The 18,440-nt window shown below is 45.6% G+C and overlaps 1 protein-coding gene across 3 annotated transcripts; it reads right to left on the bottom strand.

Moving 5' to 3' along the window:
- Positions 1-3,418: 3,418 nt before the first annotated feature.
- Positions 3,419-17,304, bottom strand: IDS (iduronate 2-sulfatase). 3 transcript variants are annotated; one of them, XM_077826654.1, is made up of 10 exons: positions 17,014-17,303; positions 16,004-16,029; positions 15,602-15,738; positions 14,301-14,478; positions 12,763-12,851; positions 10,658-10,858; positions 7,610-7,780; positions 6,814-6,940; positions 5,167-5,340; positions 3,419-4,033 (listed from the first exon to the last, which is right to left on the bottom strand). In XM_077826654.1, the coding sequence occupies exons 3-10, from the start codon at positions 15,731-15,733 to the stop codon at positions 3,540-3,542; spliced, it is 1,566 nt and encodes a 521-aa protein (XP_077682780.1). In that variant the 5' UTR covers positions 15,734-15,738; positions 16,004-16,029; positions 17,014-17,303; the 3' UTR covers positions 3,419-3,539. The 3 variants fall into 3 exon arrangements, with proteins under 3 accessions (XP_077682780.1, XP_077682779.1, XP_077682782.1); XM_077826653.1 differs by lacking the exon at positions 16,004-16,029 and having other exon boundaries at positions 17,014-17,304; XM_077826656.1 differs by lacking the exons at positions 16,004-16,029; positions 17,014-17,303 and adding an exon at positions 16,865-16,999.
- Between the last annotated feature and the right edge of the window lie 1,136 nt (positions 17,305-18,440).

Here is an 18,440-nt window from a genome sequence, read left to right as displayed (position 1 = left end):
ACCACTTCAACACAGCATGAGCCAGCCTTATTCACGTTGACGGATACTTTTCTGCCGGTAGTTATCAAACAAGATAACTCACAGAGTCAGGGTGGTAGGATCTAACATTACATGATCCTTTGATAATGGTCCTTCATTCACTAGGAAGCAGTTGAATAAAAACAGATACCCTGACATTTAAACTGGATCTTACAAGTTCAGACTCGGCTTCGGAGCTGCCTGTCGGAAGTACATCATTCAAATTACTGCCATTGCATTAACAATCTGTCTGAAATGCATCGTTTGGCTGTTACAGATTTAGCCACAACTCACAGTGAAGTAGTGTCTGTCGGAGGAATAAACACACAAGTTCCCAATACCACAGACCTCATTCCAGTTGCCAGTATGAGAACGTACCTATCAGTCTGACCCAGGGCAGCTGCTGCTCAAGGCCCTTTGTGTTGCTCTGCACAACACAAAAATTCCTTTGAAGAAAGCTGCAAAGCTCAGGCCAGATTGTGTCAGCCGTTGCCCATTTTAAACCTGGAAGCGGTTCGTTTTTGAGGGGGCTGCGACAGAGATCTGGGAACTTCCTGGGAAAGTGTTGACAGCACCTTGACAACGCTGCCGCCTTAGGCAGTTTGCAGAGTGTGTGAGTGTACAGAATGGGAAGGAGACTCCGTTTAGAACAAAAAATAGTCAGTAAGTCATTGGGCTAATGCTTCTTGAGGCCTTCGTCAGAGGAGGATTTTGAACAAGGCAGCAATGCCTGGATTTAGATTAAATCTCAGGAAAAACTCCCTCACTGTAAGAACAGGATAATGGAACAGACACCTAGGGAGGGCGCGGAAACTCCTTCACTGGAGGTTTTCAAAAGAAGGCTGGATAGCCGTCTGTCTTGGATGGTTTAGACACAACAAATCCAGCATCCTGGCGGGGTTTAGACTAGATAACCCTTGCAGTCCCTGCTAACCCTGTGGCTCAATGCAATTGGAGCTCTTAAGACACCACCATTGCCTTTATCTGCCCAAGGAGCTGTTGTTCTGTCTGTACAGCACCAAGCACAACGGGGTCCTGGTCCATGACTTGGGTTCCCAGGTGCTACCACAATACAAATAAATAAGAACAGAGAAATAAATAGATCAAGAGGAAGAGACAGTGAGGCCAGATCATAACCTCTTGAAAATCCCCTGGGGTGGGAAAACGGTGAAGTTTCTATGAAGAGGAGTGTGGTTGAGCCTATGTGACATCATCTCCCGTCCCTCATTGCGTGCAAGCTCCCTGCCTGATTTTAGGCTTTACAGATGAGGGGGCATGGGAAGGCAGAGCTGAGGGCAAGGGGTTGGGCTGTACTCTGCCCTATACTCCTCTGTGAGGACTTCCTTGTGGGAGGTCAGAACGCAGTTTGCACATGGGTGCGCTTGTCCAATTCTACTCCCTAGGGACATTTTGGAACAGCTGCCAGAAAGGCGTACCTTTGGGAGATGCACTGGCTCAGGAGAAGAGGGAACAGTGTAGAGATACTGAGCCTCCAAACGAATGTCCCCACCCCTCTAGGGATGTTCTGAGAGCTCACTGTTGCCCTTTGAAAGAGTATCCACCAGAGGGCCATGGCCCTCCTCCTGCCCAATGGAATGATTCTAGGGCAACATCCTTATATCAAAGCCTCACCAGTTATGCTGCCACTGGTGCAGGCTCAGGCTGCCCTGAGATGCAATTATAGAAGCGCAGTAAAGCCAGGTCGGAGCTAGGAAGCTGCAGTTGCCACAACTGACCCTTGACCAGCAGGATGAAATACAGCGTCCAAACTATGCAAGTCACGCTGAAAAACACTTTTACCCAGGTACGTGCACAGAGAGTAAAATGAAATCTTCGAGGGATAACATTTTCATAAGCCCCTAAATACCTTAGGAGCCTAAATTGAAAAGAAAGTCAATAGGATTTGGCACCTCCATCACTTTTGAAAATTGGACTGGGGAGCTTTTGAAAAGGTTACCCAGGAGTTACTATGGTCATTAAAGAATTGGGGGTGGGGAGAAAGCCATTCAGCTCTTCATATAAAGCAGTGTACAAACACACTCATATTGCCAGGAAACAAAACATTATAAAGGGACAAAAGGAACAAGCCAGACTACATTAAAACGTCTCATGAACTTTTTTCAAAAGGAGACGTTTTGAAATTCAAATAGCTAACAGAGGCAAATTAAAGAGGTTTACTTTTAAAAAAAAGCTAAATTGGAGTGAAATACACTTGACTGCCCCTTTTAGTTGGTGGGATCAGACCCCATAACTCCCAACTGCCACTGTGTCCTTGGGTAAGCCACTTAACCTCTGTTACGATGGTGCACACTCATCTCTCACGAGCACCTCCTGTCGGGGGTGTTGCGCAAACCTGCCCTCTCGCTTTCTCTGTTCATGGTGCCCCCTATAGGCAGTTGCCCTCATCAGGTGGGTCTTCAGTGGCTCAACTCTCCAGATAAGCTATGCATAGTGTAAACATATGAAGGAACCCCTGCCAGGGTAACACAGTCCAACAAATGATGGTTTTCTCTGGGGTCTTCTGCCCAGTCTCTGGGCCTGTTTAAAACTCTAGCCCCTTTTCTGAGCTCCAGAACAAAACTTGTCCCCTTCTCAGAGCTTTGGCCACTTCACAAGTGGCCGGTGGGGGAACCCGGGCCTGCCCACAACTCCGGGTCCCAACCCAGGGACCCTACAAGTAGCAGCCACCTGCTGCTTTCTTTAATAGCTGCTGCTGCTACATTCACTGGACTGCTTCCCACTCCCATCCTCTTCACCTGTTACTGTATGGTTATAGTCGATGGGTTCCCTGTTTGCATAGGGTCTCTAACAGGCCTCCCTGCCTGGAGAATACCTCTATCCTAGCCCTTCTAGTCCCAGCCCTGCTCAAACCCTGCAGCTCCTTTTAATTCGGTCTGCTGCACTCTGAATGGCTGCTTCACTTTTTAGGCAAGCTGGAGGACTCACCTTCACTGCTCCTTTTCTGGGGCGGGGTGTGGTAGGACCACAAGGCCTCCAGCAGGGTGCCTCCAAAGGCCTGGCACACCCCATCACATCTACACTTCAGTGTCCCCGTAAGTAAAATGGCAAGACTACTTGCAAAACCCATTTTTGACTTAGGTTTTACATGATACGCTCTCCGCAGACTGGCATATACACAAGCAAGTTATACACTCTGCTACCTTTCAAGCTACCCCATCCGGCAGAGGGAGTACGCTTTTCCTTTTCATTGGGGAAGCTATCCGATACTGCAGTGTTAGGGACCATGTAAGTACCTGAGTATATACTTGTCCACCTTTGCACAGCCCTTTAAGAAGCATGCACATGGAAGCTATTTGTTGCTCCAACTCATCTAAAATCTGCCAGGTGAAAGTCCCCAGCACATTGTAACAAGACGAAACCAAGATGAAAGAAGCTACTATTTTTGTATAAACAGGATTTTAATTCAGCCAGGTGCTTTGTGTACAACAAAGTTTATACAAAAAGGAAAACATCATATTACTTCAGCAACAAGAGTGCACACACAGGGAGCATCCCCAGACCTAACACCTCAAGAACCTAAGAAACTTTTTGACAAGATTCCCATGCAGAGTACTGTTATATATGTTATGATCCTCACTGGGATCACTTCCTACCATGTACAGCTCTCCTGCATGGACATCCTGCAAATTAGCACTAAAGTTACTGGGATTAAACCCAACCCACAAAGTATAGCGATAGTCAATGGTACGCATGGAATACCCCATTATTTTTATGTCTTTCAGCTCTGGTTTATCAGAGTCCCATTCAGGAATGTCTGCAGGTCGTGGATACTGGCTGAAAGCTATAGGCTCCTCATGGTCATCTTCAGTGTCATAGTCATTGTCATAGTCATTCTCTTCTTCAGTGGAGTTAAAATACTGGACAATACTAGGCCCCTGGGTGCAGAGCGCAACATGAAATGAAGGCTCAGGGCACACGGGAGGAACCCACAGGCCTGCAAGTTCCGCGAGCGTTGAGAAGAGAGATACAAGTTCAACCATTTTTTTGGTTTTTCCTAGAAAAAGCGTCAAAATACAAGTTAGAGAATAGCATGGCTCACGAGATACAGGCTGATCTTTTTAGACGCGTAACCAGAGGGGCTCTTTACCAGTTGCACTTTGCATTTAGTTCATAGGGCAACAATGCCGGAGCCATTTAAGAAGGTGTGGCTTGTAGTTCGGAGGATACCTGTCTATGTAGGTGTTTATATCAAACTTAACACCAGGAGGAGAATACTAGTTTTTCCCTCTTCTATTCCTCAGATGTTCTAATCAGTGCCTTGAGAAGTACTATCTGCTCCTTTGAGGAGGAGCTCTTCAAAAAAGATAAAGAAATCATCATGTTAATTGCTTGATTGTGGCAAGTTCTGCCAAAACATTGCTTTTGGGTGCCCTCACTGTGTACATCAGCACAACTGCAAGGCAAGCGTTCACCAATTGCTGCTGCAATGACAGCGCAAGCCACTATCAAAGGTTTCCTTTAGGCCTCTAACCAACATAAAAATAAAGCTTCCATTTAGTTAATGCAGCCCTGTAGCTATTTCCATTAACGAAGATCTAGCTGAAGCAAGCGCTTGTATTCACAGATGATTTTAAGTCTTGCCCTGCATGAGCACCACGGCCACAAAGACTGAGACTGACGGCACTAGCCAGAACCAAACACTAGATGGAAGAGATTTGTACAAGCTTTATTTAAATCTGCAGGGCAAACACATTTTGAGCAGCAACTCCCACTGCTCTCTCAGTCCTACACTTGGAAACAGAAGTACCAAATTGGTTTCCACTGCAGACATATATTGTCAATACATCCTCCTGTATGTAGGCGACAAAGCATGGACATGCTGAACTTAGGGCACACTGAGGACTGACGATTGCACAGACTTTCCTAATCACTGAGCTGAGAGAGAATAGACATCAACCTCTGTGTGTCCGATACCGTACAGGACCGCAGGTTGGAAACCTGGGCAAACCCTTTAACCCCAGGGCACCAGCACTTAGGCTTAGCCCCCGGTAGCAAAAGGAAGCTGCTCCTAAGAAGCTTCAATTCCACTGACCTGTATGCCGATGGCAAGCATAATCGTTGGGTTAAGATATGGGATTGCAATTGCACATGCTTATGCAACTTATGATAATGCTTATGAAAATGTACCTGCAGCTACAGAGTCCGATATATGAGTGAAGGGGTCAAGGTAGGGGAAGATTCTCTCTCCTGGACGAGCAAAGGAAGACGTCTTCCCTGGTACATAGAACATCAGTGGCACTCGGGTAGCGACATCAAAATTGCTGTATTTCGCCCATTCTCCGTGTTCACCCAGAGACCATCCTAGAGGATACAAAACATCATTTAAAGAAAATACTAGATTACTAGCTTAGTGATCATTTCTGTTATGAACAGCCAAGCCGCCAGATTCATCTACTCCCAACAGCAGTGACCCCAGACCTATGGTCCTTGAAGCACTATTCAGTTATTAAGTTTATTTTAGCTAGTAAATATCAATCGGTGTTTAACCGTACTGAGAGAGTTCTCTAAAGTGGAAGTTGTTTAAAGAATCAACAAAATCTTGCAACATGATGCTCTTTCACCAACTAGCAGCTACTCCTTCCTCTCTTCCCCCCGTTTCCCAATTAGAGCCAGCATTCAAGCCTTAAAAATGCAACATGAAGGAGAAATTGGGGTATGTCATTTTGCACATATGCATCTCCAGATCAGTTCCTTGAAGCATTCACATAATATTTACATAGCTGCCAGCTCTATGTTACTCTGTCACTGAGCATCCCTTGGAGCCAGGTTGTCAAATCATCCCTAAGGAAACAAGGTGAGATCAAAACTCTTTGGAATCTTGCCCAACAATGCGCCAATCCTCTAAGATGGCACAGGAGCCATCCGCGCCCCTCTTTCCTGATGGGGGGAGGGAAGCAGGCTCTAAAAAAGAACCAACATCAATGTTCAGCATTTTGAGGTATACTATTTTGTGATCGCTCAGCAAACTGAGGTCCTGGAACTATAGCTCAGTTTAGTGACACAGGGCAAGGGAAAAAGAAGAACTGAATCTACACAAGAATGACCACAAGTCACATCTGCATATAAGAAAGCATATCTAATCCAGTGATTTTAATACAAAAAACACTACTAATGCTTCTATTCTGTAACTCATTAACTAGTTAAGCAAGCTAAAGTATTCTCCTAAGGAAGGGCCTTAGAATAGGTCATCTTGCCTAGAGCGGTGTAGTGGCAAGTTTCGAACAAAGTTAAGTAGCTCTCAATCTCCCTAAATATTTGAGGCATTCATAGCGCTATCCGTTAGAGAGCGCCAGATCCCTGCAACATGGATTGTAGCTGTACTGCCAAGTTGTTGGTTTAGACATTTCGCAACTGCAAGCACAGGTGAAAGAAATTGCATTTGATCAGTTAATGAGGAAGTCTGCTGCCCACTTCAGCAGGTGGGGCTTTTACGAAGTGTGATGGGAGAGCTACTCCAGAGCAGCACTCTTCCAGCCAGAGTCACTCCCTGGGGCAGAAAGAGCTGAGACTGCTGCAAGTTCAGGCTACTAAACTGTGGAAGGGTTCACCACTCAACAGCAAACCCTCCGCATGATTAGGGAGAGAACTGACTGCAGGGACAAATAAGTTCTGCAACCATGGAAGCATGTGTTAGATGTATGTTAACTAGAGGCCAACAAGCCAGGTACATAAGGCATAACTGCATAGGGCAAACGTGAAAGGGATTTATGTGGCAGGATTAACTTACACAAGAGAGTTGTTTGCATATAGCCACGGAAGTATTTGAATGCTTACCATGGTCAGCAGTAAACATCACAATTGTGTTATTCGAGAGCCCAACATCATCCAAGGCATTCAGCAGCAGGCCAACCTGCGTATCCAGGTAAGAAACTGCTGCAAAATAGCTCTGACGAATCTGCCGCTGCAAGTTTTTCCAAAAAGGGAGAGTCATTGCAATTGCACGGACACTTGCTAGCTCTGCTCTAATAAAAGGGCTTGCAGCATTTTCACTGTAAAGCTTTATTTTCAACTGTCTGCACATAATTCATGCCTCAAGTTAAATTTAACAGAGGGAACAACTAGGAAATTCCAAATATTTCCTACAAGTTCTTTCAAGCAAGAAACTCTGAGCCAGTCAATGCTGTCCTTTAGGAGCCCCAGCTAGCACTCTGTTGCCCCGGCAATGCCCCACGGGAGTCAGCGTCTTCCCAGAAGGAAGGCTAACCGAGGTCCTTAAAGAGGAAGGGCTAGTAAAGGCAGATGGATTGCTCTGGGATGGTGCCAACATTCTTGTTAGGGTCTGAACACACCTCCCCTGCAGCACTCGCAGCCCAGAAACAAGAGTGGGAGCAGGAATATTACACGCGGTCATGCACACTCACCCTCAGCCTACCCCCTGCTAGTCTGACCCAACTCACGACTCAGTTACAACAAAGGCTGGCCTGGTAGCTGTGAGGCAGGGCATGCGAGCTCCCCAGGGTGTCAAGTGCTGGCCGCGCTTTGAAACATTAATAACAGCAGTCTTGTGCTACCTTGCACTTAACTGTGATCTAGGGAAGTCTGATTTCAAAGCAACACTTAGGCTGCTTACCTGGAAGTCTTCTGGAATTGGTCCATAAGGGAAGCTGACGTTTAACGCCTGGACGTCCTCCCTTTGTCGGATATCCGTCCAGGGGTTGTATGCGACAGCAGGCAGTTCTTCAGGTACCCGAGGGTCTGGGGCTAGGGTGATGTTTTCCAGCGGGTACAGCTTGAGAAATTCCTTCACGATACAACACAAACACATATTAAGATTTCGGTACAGCAAGACTAAGGTTTGCAGTTATAAAGTAGGATTTCTTATCCATTTTCTGTGAAGGACACCTTGAAACTTCAAACAGCAACTCAGGTGTTTACGGTACAGACTGTACTGCTGTCATGTAATGTTCTCAGGATTACTGAAATGTTGTGTGTCAATCCTACTTTCCCTATGGTTTCCATAACCAAGCGTCCACCTTTATTTTGCCTATATGGCGTTCCCACAGCACAGCATTCATTTAGAGCCCTGAGAATCAACTGAAAAACAGAGCAAAGAAAAACCAAGGATTTGCAACTCTTCTAGCTTCTTTAGGGTTTATTTTTAAAAGCATGAAAGGCTTATCCCGCCAAGGAGTGGCTGCTTGTTGGCTTAACTGGCTTACTTTAGACATTCAGGTCTTGTCTCTCCTGCTTTTCTTGGAAGACTGCAGATGCCCACAGAATAGTTGGATCATGGCAGATTTACCATGCCCATGAAACCCCATTAGTTAAAGGGGGAGGTAGTGATTTTTACTCCCACTGTTTAAAACGCTGGTTTTGCTAATATTCCGTAACTCAGAATGCCCGAGAAAAAGTTAGTAAAAAGGACACCTTCGTTAAAGATTCAACCCTTTGCCTATCAATTAAGGGAGGAGGAAGCTCAGAATCCATAAGACCTCCAGCAAAACAAGATCTGATATTTCAAAGGTTAAAAAAAAAAAAAAAGAGCATAAAGTTCCCCCTTCCCCTTCAAAGCCTTCTTTACACATCACAAAGCGGCAACCACTTCCCCTTCTGTGCCCCTCCACCCCACCACCACATTCAGTTCACCTTTAAGTTTCCCAATGTAAAGGGTACTCAGTGGTAGCTGGTTAAGGTATTTTGGCAAGCACCAACCTACTTTGTGCTTTTAGCAGAGAGCATCTATTCAGGAGACTTGCAGGAGATAACGTTGTACCAAGTTCTTATGTATGGCACCTACATGTTCTTTGGCTCATGTCACAGACTACTCTACTACTCATCTCAGATATGGTAGAGACCTACAGCATGTGTCAAGAAGTGAAGTCTTCTCAAAAACACAGGACCCTGTTCCTTTGGAACTCAGTGGAACTTTTGCCATTGACATAAATGGGGAGGAAGATCAGGATGCAAATCATTTAGGGCCTCATTCTGCCACCCTCAGACAGAGTATACCTCTCTGCACAAGTAGTCACAATAATGTTCAGCAGGTACTAACTGAGTAAGGATGGGCTTTTCGTCCAGCACTTAATGCTCTGTGAACATACTGATGAGATTAAAACATTTTAAAAGAATATATATTTTGACTCGGAGTTACTTTTCTGTGACAGCTGCTACGAGTGTGTCTCAGCCTTTCAATGCAAGGATATTTTTCATCTTGGTTTACAATAAGAAAAGGAGTCCTTGTGGCACCTTAGAGACTAACCAATTTATTTGAGCATGAGCTTTCGTGAGCTACAGCTCACTTCATCAGATGCATACCGTGGAAACTGCAGCAGACTTTATATATACACAGAGAATATGAAACAATACCTCCTCCCACCCCACTGTCCTGCTGGTAATAGCTTATCTAAAGTGAGCATCAGGTTAGGCCATTTCCAGCACAAATCCAGGTTTTCTCACCCTCCACCCCCCCACACAAATTCACTCTCCTGCTGGTGATAGCCCATCCAAAGTGACAACTCTTTACACAATGTGCATGATAATCAAGTTAGGCCATTTCCTGCACAAATACAGGTTCTCTCACTCCCTCACCCCCCTCCAAAAACCCACCCCCATACACACACAGACTCACTCTCCTGCTGGTAATAGCTCATCCAAACTGACCACTCTCCAAGTTTAAAACCAAGTTAAACCAGAACATCTGGGGGGGGGGGGTAGGAAAAAACAAGAGGAAATAGGCTACCTTGCATAATGACTTAGCCACTCCCAGTCTCTATTTAAGCCTAAATTAATAGTATCCAATTTGCAAATGAATTCCAATTCAGCAGTTTCTCGCTGGAGTCTGGATTTGAAGTTTCTTTGTTTTAAGATAGCGACCTTCTTAAAACAAAGAAACTTCAAATCCAGACTCCAGCGAGAAACTGCTGAATTGGAATTCATTTGCAAATTGGATACTATTAATTTAGGCTTAAATAGAGACTGGGAGTGGCTAAGTCATTATGCAAGGTAGCCTATTTCCTCTTGTTTTTTCCTACCCCCCCCCACCCCAGATGTTCTGGTTTAACTTGGTTTTAAACTTGGAGAGTGGTCAGTTTGGATGAGCTATTACCAGCAGGAGAGTGAGTCTGTGTGTGTATGGGGGTGGGTTTTTGGAGGGGGGTGAGGGAGTGAGAGAACCTGTATTTGTGCAGGAAATGGCCTAACTTCATTATCATGCACATTGTGTAAAGAGTTGTCACTTTGGATGGGCTATCACCAGCAGGAGAGTGAATTTGTGTGGGGGGGTGGAGGGTGAGAAAACCTGGATTTGTGCTGGAAATGGCCTAACCTGATGCTCACTTTAGATAAGCTATTACCACCAGGACAGTGGGGTGGGAGGAGGTATTGTTTCATATTCTCTGTGTATATATAAAGTCTGCTGCAGTTTCCACGGTATGCATCTGATGAAGTGAGCTGTAGCTCACGAAAGCTCATGCTCAAATAAATTGGTTAGTCTCTAAGGTGCCACAAGGACTCCTTTTCTTTTTGCGAATACAGACTAACACGGCTGTTACTCTGAATCTTGGTTTACAATAACATTATAAGATACTTGTGAAAGTAACTTTTAAAAGATTAATGTTGATCATTGAATAACTTTGGTCGAGGTTTCCCAGTGAGATGGTTTTACTCCAGCCTTCCTTACCTGAGGATACCTCAGAGGGATGTGTGGTTTGTGATAACCAACAGCCAGGAAGAATTTACGCTTCTTTATTTTCATGATGTTCAATAAGCGTCTGGCCTCTTCAGTGCTCTGTATATCTGGCAAGGTACCCAAGGGCACTTCTGCCACATCGACTGGGCAAACCAAGTTGGCATGAAGCTCTCCATCTTTTCCTTTGCAAGTCTTCAGGAAAACAAAGAATAAATATCTACTTTAATTTAATCAAACCAAGAACACACACATCCCATAGGCTTCAAGAGTAATTCATGTCTGACTCGACTCAGGGGGATCACTCTGCCCACCACACAGGATGGCGGATTAAAGTCTGATCAGGAAATTAGTGGCTAGTGTTAGTGCTAGAAAAGCTTTGCCATGTTCTAGGTAAGGTGATCAAAACCACAGAGGAAAAAACAGTGCCATTTTCCTGAGCTCAGCTACACACCAAACAAACAGGCAACTTTTGTTTGCGTCCAATAAGCAGCAGAATCCTAGCTCTACAGTTGGCTTGAGGGTGTGACAGTCACATGCAGGATGCCAAGCTCTAGAACCCAGGAAACCATGGCTCTGTGGCTCATTGGTGAGTGGTTAGAAATTGGTTACGTGATCAATCTGCCCTTTTGCTCCCTCTGACTCCGAGGACTCATGGAAAGCTATCTTGGAAACAATTACCTGACCCACTAGTTTCTGGGTATGTGCCAACAGTGGCTGATATTTAGTCACTAGAGAAACACTGACTGTTGTAAGGGATTGAGAAGAGAAGGTGGCCTCAGCAGGGCCTTTGGAGCATATGCTGTATGCTGAGAGACATGAGTGGCTGATGCAAACACTAGTTGCCACGGAAGTCAGTATTTTTCAACAGTTAACCTCACAACCAACTTACACCAAGGCTGAATTTTGTCTTACCTAGGAAGTCCTTACTACTCCAGTCTATTAAATACTGTGATTGCACAGTAACTGTTGACTAAAGCATGATCTTAAAAATTAATTGACCTAATTAATGTGAAAAATGTCATGCCCTGAACTCTGCAGATAGCTCTATCTAACCCCCAGAGTAGAAGTAGCTAGGTTGATGGAACAATTCTAGCCACCCCTCACCGAGAGGTGGATTAACTACGTCAAAGGAAGCATTGACACAGGAAGCGTCTACACTACAATGCTACAGCAGCGTAGCTAAAGCTTGTAGTGTAGATATAGCGCAGTACTTACAAAAATGTTACATTAATTCCTTTGGACCACACTTGTTGTAACTAACATTCTGGAAAGTTGAAGAAAACAGGAAACTCTGATTTTAGATGGCTTGTCGAAACATGGCTGTCTTAATCCCCTCTTTGCAGGGTCAAGTTTTGTAATTTAGCACAAATTAATTTGGGATGCGCAAAGGTCCAGGATCAAGCACAGAGGTTATCCTTACACCATGGGCCACAGTTTGTGCCTAAACAAACAAATGCCATCTGAAACCCGCTGGCAGTATCAACAGAACCCACATCGTTGTGCAGCTGGTGGCTTGCTGGCTCCTTAAGCAGGTTTTAAATGGTCTCCATCTACTAAACTAAAAGATGCATTAAGCAGTTCTGTACTCAAGTGGCTTTTGGGACCCTTATTGCGTAGGGTTGGTTCAAATTCAGCCAAGCCAGCTGACAGCACTTTACCACCTAGAGAAGAGGCTGAGGTAATTTGCAAGAGATGATAGCTACAGTTTAGAGATAAAGGATTTAGTGCTCTCAATACAAATTAAGGCCCCCAGTCTCGCAAGCACTTACACGTGTCAGTAATCCCACCAAGTTCAAGAGAACTACTCACAAGCACAAGCATTTGCAGGATCGGGCTCTTAATGAGCATAACCATTCTTCAGTACAAAGAGACACGTCTTTTTGGTAGGGAGGTGAAGAGAAGTGTATTTGACTAGTGATTTTCCTCCACAGTTCTAACCCACTAGGTTACAGAATCAGAGAAATGTATCTTCCCAATTAACACATTTGACTCAGATTAGCAAGAGCTTGTACCTGACAGTAGTAATATATTTATATCCTGAAACACTCTCCGCACATCTTTATTTGGGTCCACCTGCAATCAAACTGCCTGCTTACCTTACTGTTTTCATATTTTTCAGCAGAGGGATGAAAAGGTGGAAGGGACCAACTATACGGATAGTCATCACTATGATTGGATGAAATCCCTGGAAAGGAGGAATAAGCAAAGCAAATATTAGAAATGGTCTTATAGCTCACTCAACTAGGAACAGTTCAGCTACAAGATACACATGGTTAACTTGTTTTGTTAACACAGAAACTGTTCCACTAATTTTATGAGCTAATTCAGCGGACTAAGAAAGCATTCAAGAACTAAAGGATGAAACATTTACTCTAGCTACCAGTACTTAAAACACAGCTGGCTATGAGGAAAGGGAAACCTCAAGCATCTTGAGCAACTTTAGCGCCGAGTACAAAATAATTAGGACTAATGACAGTATTTATAGGTGTATATAAATTGTTAGTAAAACTAAGAATCATTAAAATTCTACACATCCAACAAACAATTTAATGGTAACAAGTTTCAACAGAGGACTATCACAGAAAAATCTTGTTTTGCCAGAAGCTGGGAATGGGCAACAGAAATGGAACACTTGATTGCCTGTTCTGTTCATTCCCTATGGGGCACCTGGCACTGGCCACTTCAGAAGACAGGATACTGGGCTAGATGAACCTTTGGTCTCACCCATTATGGCCATTCTTATTCACACATATAGTATTTTTAACTCTTTACTGTTGTTTAAATAGCGAACTCATTTTCTATGCAGCTTAACTGGGACAGACAGAGAATGATCATGCACTATGAAAACAGCATTCTTAGTGGCAATCACTTCTGCCAGACAGGCAGGATAAATAGCAGCTCTCATGGCAGACCCACCAATTGCACCCCAAATTTCTTCCAAAGGTCCATTCATCATTCCACATCAATGAACCGATACACCTGCTGACCTTCTTTCCTAAACCACATGCGAACTCTTGAATCCACGATGCATACCCTAGACATACACAGGACTTTGTCCTTCTATTTGGATAGAACCAAGCCCTTTAGGAATTCTTCTAGACTCTTTGTCTCCGTCATGGAGCGACACCTATTTCGACCCAGAGACTTGCAAAATGGATTTCTGACTGTATCCGATTCTGTTACCAGATATGGAAAGTTACGCCTCCAGCAGACATCAGAACTCACTCCACTAGATTGACGGCTACCTCCGTGGCTTTTCTACGCAAAGTTCCCCTGACTGACATCTGTAGACCACTTGGTCTTCTGAACACAGAAGGTCTAGGTACATCTTTAGCAGTGTCTAAATTCTAAACACTCGACATTAACATCCTAAGTGGTATGTGAAAATTTACAGCAGATCGATTCCCATGGTTGAATGATGCTGTGCAGTTAGTGCCCCACTTTTAAACGTAACTCTATAAAATGTAATGGTTTATACAAAGACAAGGACCACCTAGAAGGACTTTATTCTACATCAGACATATGACAATATTTTAGGTCATTTAATATGAAAGAAAAAAACCTGTCCCTAATTACACAATTCATTTGTGGTAACATGTTAAACGAAGATTCTAAGTGTTGTTACAAGCCATACCAGGGTGAAACACTTTTCCTACGGACATGGTCGTGTAGCCATTCTCCTTGAAGTACTGGGGTATTGTGGAATAGTTTCCTGCATGTACTCTCCAGTAGGAGTGGAAATCATAAAGCCGTGTGGTGTCAGGCCTGCGTCCAGTTAGAAATGACACTCTGCTTGGAGCACACACAGCTTGCTAAAGCAAGAGACAGGAAAATTAATGCTTAATGGAAAGTAGAGTATATTCAGTTTGTATCTGAAGTGCAATCAAGTGATTTTGGTGTCATTAGGCAAAATGTTTAGGAGCTGGTGGAATCCAACTAACAATGTTTAACATAGCTCCCAGCAGAGATGTCTGGGATCATTACTTTGGGTATCAGTCAGACACTTCTTGCTCACCGCCCACATCACAAACGGATGTCAAGCTACATGTGTATTTTCTTGCACTTGGGATCTCAATCTAACAGACTCCTGAGAAGAGCCTAGAGCTTTGATTTTGCAGCTAGTAACACAAACTGTATGACATCAAACAAAGACCATGCTTTTGAAAACTAGTAACAGAGTTGGAATGAAAATGGCAGATGGACTGTGCTGACATTAAGTGACAAGTGCAGGCGATCTGGGCAGTCTTAGCAATAATGCAAAGAACAGACAAGTGGGAGATCCAGGTTAGAGTCCAAAGGCCTGAATGTTCTGTTTCATATTGTCAAGAGTAACTCCACTGAGATCCCCAAACTCCCCAGTCAGATTCAGGGCCCTGGTTTCCGGCTTCTTGGTGGAGGCAGGGCTGAGAATGCAGATGTGATAGTCAGCCATCCCAGCAAAAGAAAAGTAGTAAGATTTAGAGTCCTGAGCTTGAGAATGATGATTAGAAGTTGCCCCTACAAAGAATAATCTGGACAATATAAGGAATTTGGAATAAACATATCATGCTCACAAAAGGAGGGGAGGGTAAATGTAGAATAAGCTTTTACAAGACTATATCTAGGGTAGAAAACACAGAATTGGTATTGTGCAAAATGGCTTTTTTTTTTAATAGGGTTTTGTAAATAGTGAAACTCACAAGCTGATACACAATAGAGAGTACCACACCATTATTGCTAATATCAATGACAATTGTCTTCATTGCGGTCCTTTCCTCATTGCAGCAAAGATAAACACACAATACAGTTTAGCCCAGTTGTCCTTTTACTACCTGAAATATTTTAAAATACAGCAACTGGCTGTTTCAATGGTCTCCCCAGCACTTTCTGTGCCCAAACCATTAAGTATTTTACAGAAATACAACTGCTATTTTTAAATTAAGTTTTGTTACTTACTTGAGCATAGGCGTTCTGGAACACAACGCTTCGAGATGCAAGCTGGTCAATGTTTGGAGATTTTACAAGGCTGTCTCCATAACAGCCCAAAGCGGGACGCAGATCATCCGCTACTATGAAGAGAACATTCATGCCATCTACAAAGAGGGAGTTACATGACATTTATTTTAGCACCAATGAGTACAAGCTAATCTGAGAACTGCAAACCTATTGGAACTTCTCTATACCTCCCCAGCCCTACTAAAAACATCAAGAGGAGCCTCGGACATCCCTATAAGAAACAATAGTTAAAAAGATTAACATCAAAAACATGTTTAAGAATCCAAAGGTCCCATTCTCAACTGGCCCCCAGGAACTACCACAATAAACATAATTAATAATATTTAAGGCAATGGAGAGCACCTTTATAAACAGCTTCTTGAAATAACCTACAAAATAAAAGGGAAAGGGTTACAATTTAAGCAAGTGCAAAGATTTTCCAGTAGACATTTTGCTTGCCTCTGGGTTTCACACCCTACCATCGCTTTTGCACAAGCAAAATTAAGACGTCACCATGTTATCCAGCCCTGCTCAGAGTAGTATTACTCCTTAAAGAAAGATAGATCAGCCAAAGAGGACAGTGGCAAGCCTGACTGGTAAGTCTGCACTGCAGCTGGGAGTCAGCCTCCCAGCCTGGATTTGTGCTAATGGGGCTGGTGGTAGCACGGTGGACGTGTTGGCACTGGGATAGCCCCCCGAGCTTGGACCCAGGCTACCCCCAGGGCCGACCTCAGGTGGTTAGCCTGAGCCTCCACCGGTGCTACGACATCCAGGCAGCTACTAGTAGGGAGCCCTGCCCACCCGAGCTGGGAAGCTCAGCACAGACAGACCTCTCAGGCAGGCCGCAAGTAGTCACCTGGTCCAGAGGTTAGGGCACTAGCCTGGGACTCCAGACTGGGGGCTCACTGTCCGGCTCTGCCAGAAGCCCTAGGCAAGTCCCCAAGGCCATGCCTGCCCCAGGAAGCGGGTGTATTTAACCCTGCAATTTAACGCCTGCCCCAGGAAGCGGGTGTATTTAACCCTGCCCTGGTGAAGACGAAGCAGTTCTAACCTGCACAGTGGGCAAGATAAACCCTGCGGGGAGCCCGGAGTTTCCCTTGACCCGCCAGCGAGGGTTAACACTACAGCTGCCCTGTCCACACTGGGATTAACACGGGCTGTTGCCATCCCAGTTCATCCCTTCCCGCAGCCAGGGCCAGTCCCCCCCGGGCCTCAGTGTCCCACCTGCTGTGGGGTAAATAAGCAGCGGGCGAGGGGCCCAGATGCACGAAGCGGGGCCCCGCTCGTGCCCGGGGAGTCCCCTGGGATCCCGCAGCACAGGTCCCGGCCCCCACCGCAGCCCCCGGGCCGCCTCCCCCGGCTCCCAGCGGCACCTCTGGGCGGAGGGAGCGGCCCCTTCGGCCCGGCTCCAGCGGTCCCCGAGGCCAGCAGGATCCCGGCGCAGCAGACCCCGAGCAGCCAGGGCCAGCGGGCCGGGCAGCGGCAGGAGGGAGCCGCCCGCATTTCCCGCTCCGCCCAGCCACGCAGCAGCGGCAACGAAAGGACGCGCCGTGCGGGGAGCTCCGCGCACGCTGAGCGCTGCTGGGTGCGGCCTGCGCTCCGCCCGGGAAAGGGGCGCCCGGGCCTCCCCTCTGCCCTTCCCCCGGGCAGGGAGAGCCGGGTGGGCGGAGAACGCGCTGGGCGTGGCCGGGGTCCGCCCTCCCGCGGGGGGGAGGCACTAGACGCCTTCTCCATGTCTGTAAAGGGCTAGGCACACGCCTCTGGCCAGGCTGCTACCAACTTTGATCTTGGATCCTTGTCTTCAGGCTGGCCTTCCACAGAAGCTGCCAGTTGGAACTACAGGCGGCTGGGGGCCCTGGGCGAGCCTTGGCAACCTCTTTTCCGACCCTCTGGCAATCGGAAGGTCGCATTTCCAATTAGGCTGAGTAGGCATGTGCCTAGGGGCAGTGGCATTCTAGGGGCACCTAAAAGTGAGTTAAAAGTTTCATTTTTTATAGAAAACATGAAGGCACTGAAGATGCTGTGCCTAGAATATAAATCCAGCCCTGACAAAGCCCTATTATCTCCCCCTCTCCCCCTCCCATGAAAGGCACTCAAGACCATGTTTCCATATCCTCCTGCCCTGGGCCCAAAGTGAGTTATTGCTTGGCCCTGCAAGCTAAGGCTGGTCTGGTATTCTTATCTCCACTGGCCAGATTGATAGTGTGTTCCTGTGTAAAACTGCAGCAAGGCACATACAGATACCACCATGGTCCATCACTAGGGCCTGAAACCAGGACCTGCAGCTCCACCAGACCTTTACTCCCTGAAGTAAAGGAGCAGTAATTTGCTGTAGTCACTAACAGAGTCATGAGGAGAGAGATGATCACATGCACTTAGTACTTACTTTTGCTTTACAATCCTGGTTGAAATTTTTTTACCGGGGCGGGGGGATCTGCTTAGAATTCGAGACACAATAAAATAGTTTGAGGTACTCAGAATACAACCTACCACCAATAAATACAAATAATTTCTAACAAATCAGCTTAAATAGAATTATGCCTTTAGTAAGGCAGCAGCAAAGCCGGGATAGTTTGGAGCTGGGTGCTAGTTTATCTTTGAGAGACTTGGATAAATAGTTCCAGTCCAGGTCTCTCTCTGTCTCTCAAATCGACACACCCAAGACCAGCCAGGAGATTGTTTTCTTGAGCAAAACCTCCTTGCCAGTGGACCCTGGTCGTCGGGATCAAACCTGGGACCTCTGGAGCTAAATGCATGAGCGTCTACTGCCTCAGCTAAAAGCCATATGGCTGTTAAGCAG

Source organism: Eretmochelys imbricata, chromosome 9 (assembly GCF_965152235.1).
Source record: "Eretmochelys imbricata isolate rEreImb1 chromosome 9, rEreImb1.hap1, whole genome shotgun sequence".
NCBI lineage: Eukaryota > Metazoa > Chordata > Testudines > Cheloniidae > Eretmochelys > Eretmochelys imbricata.
Note: the sequence above shows the minus strand (reverse complement) of the source record. Positions and strands in the feature narration are given on the sequence as shown.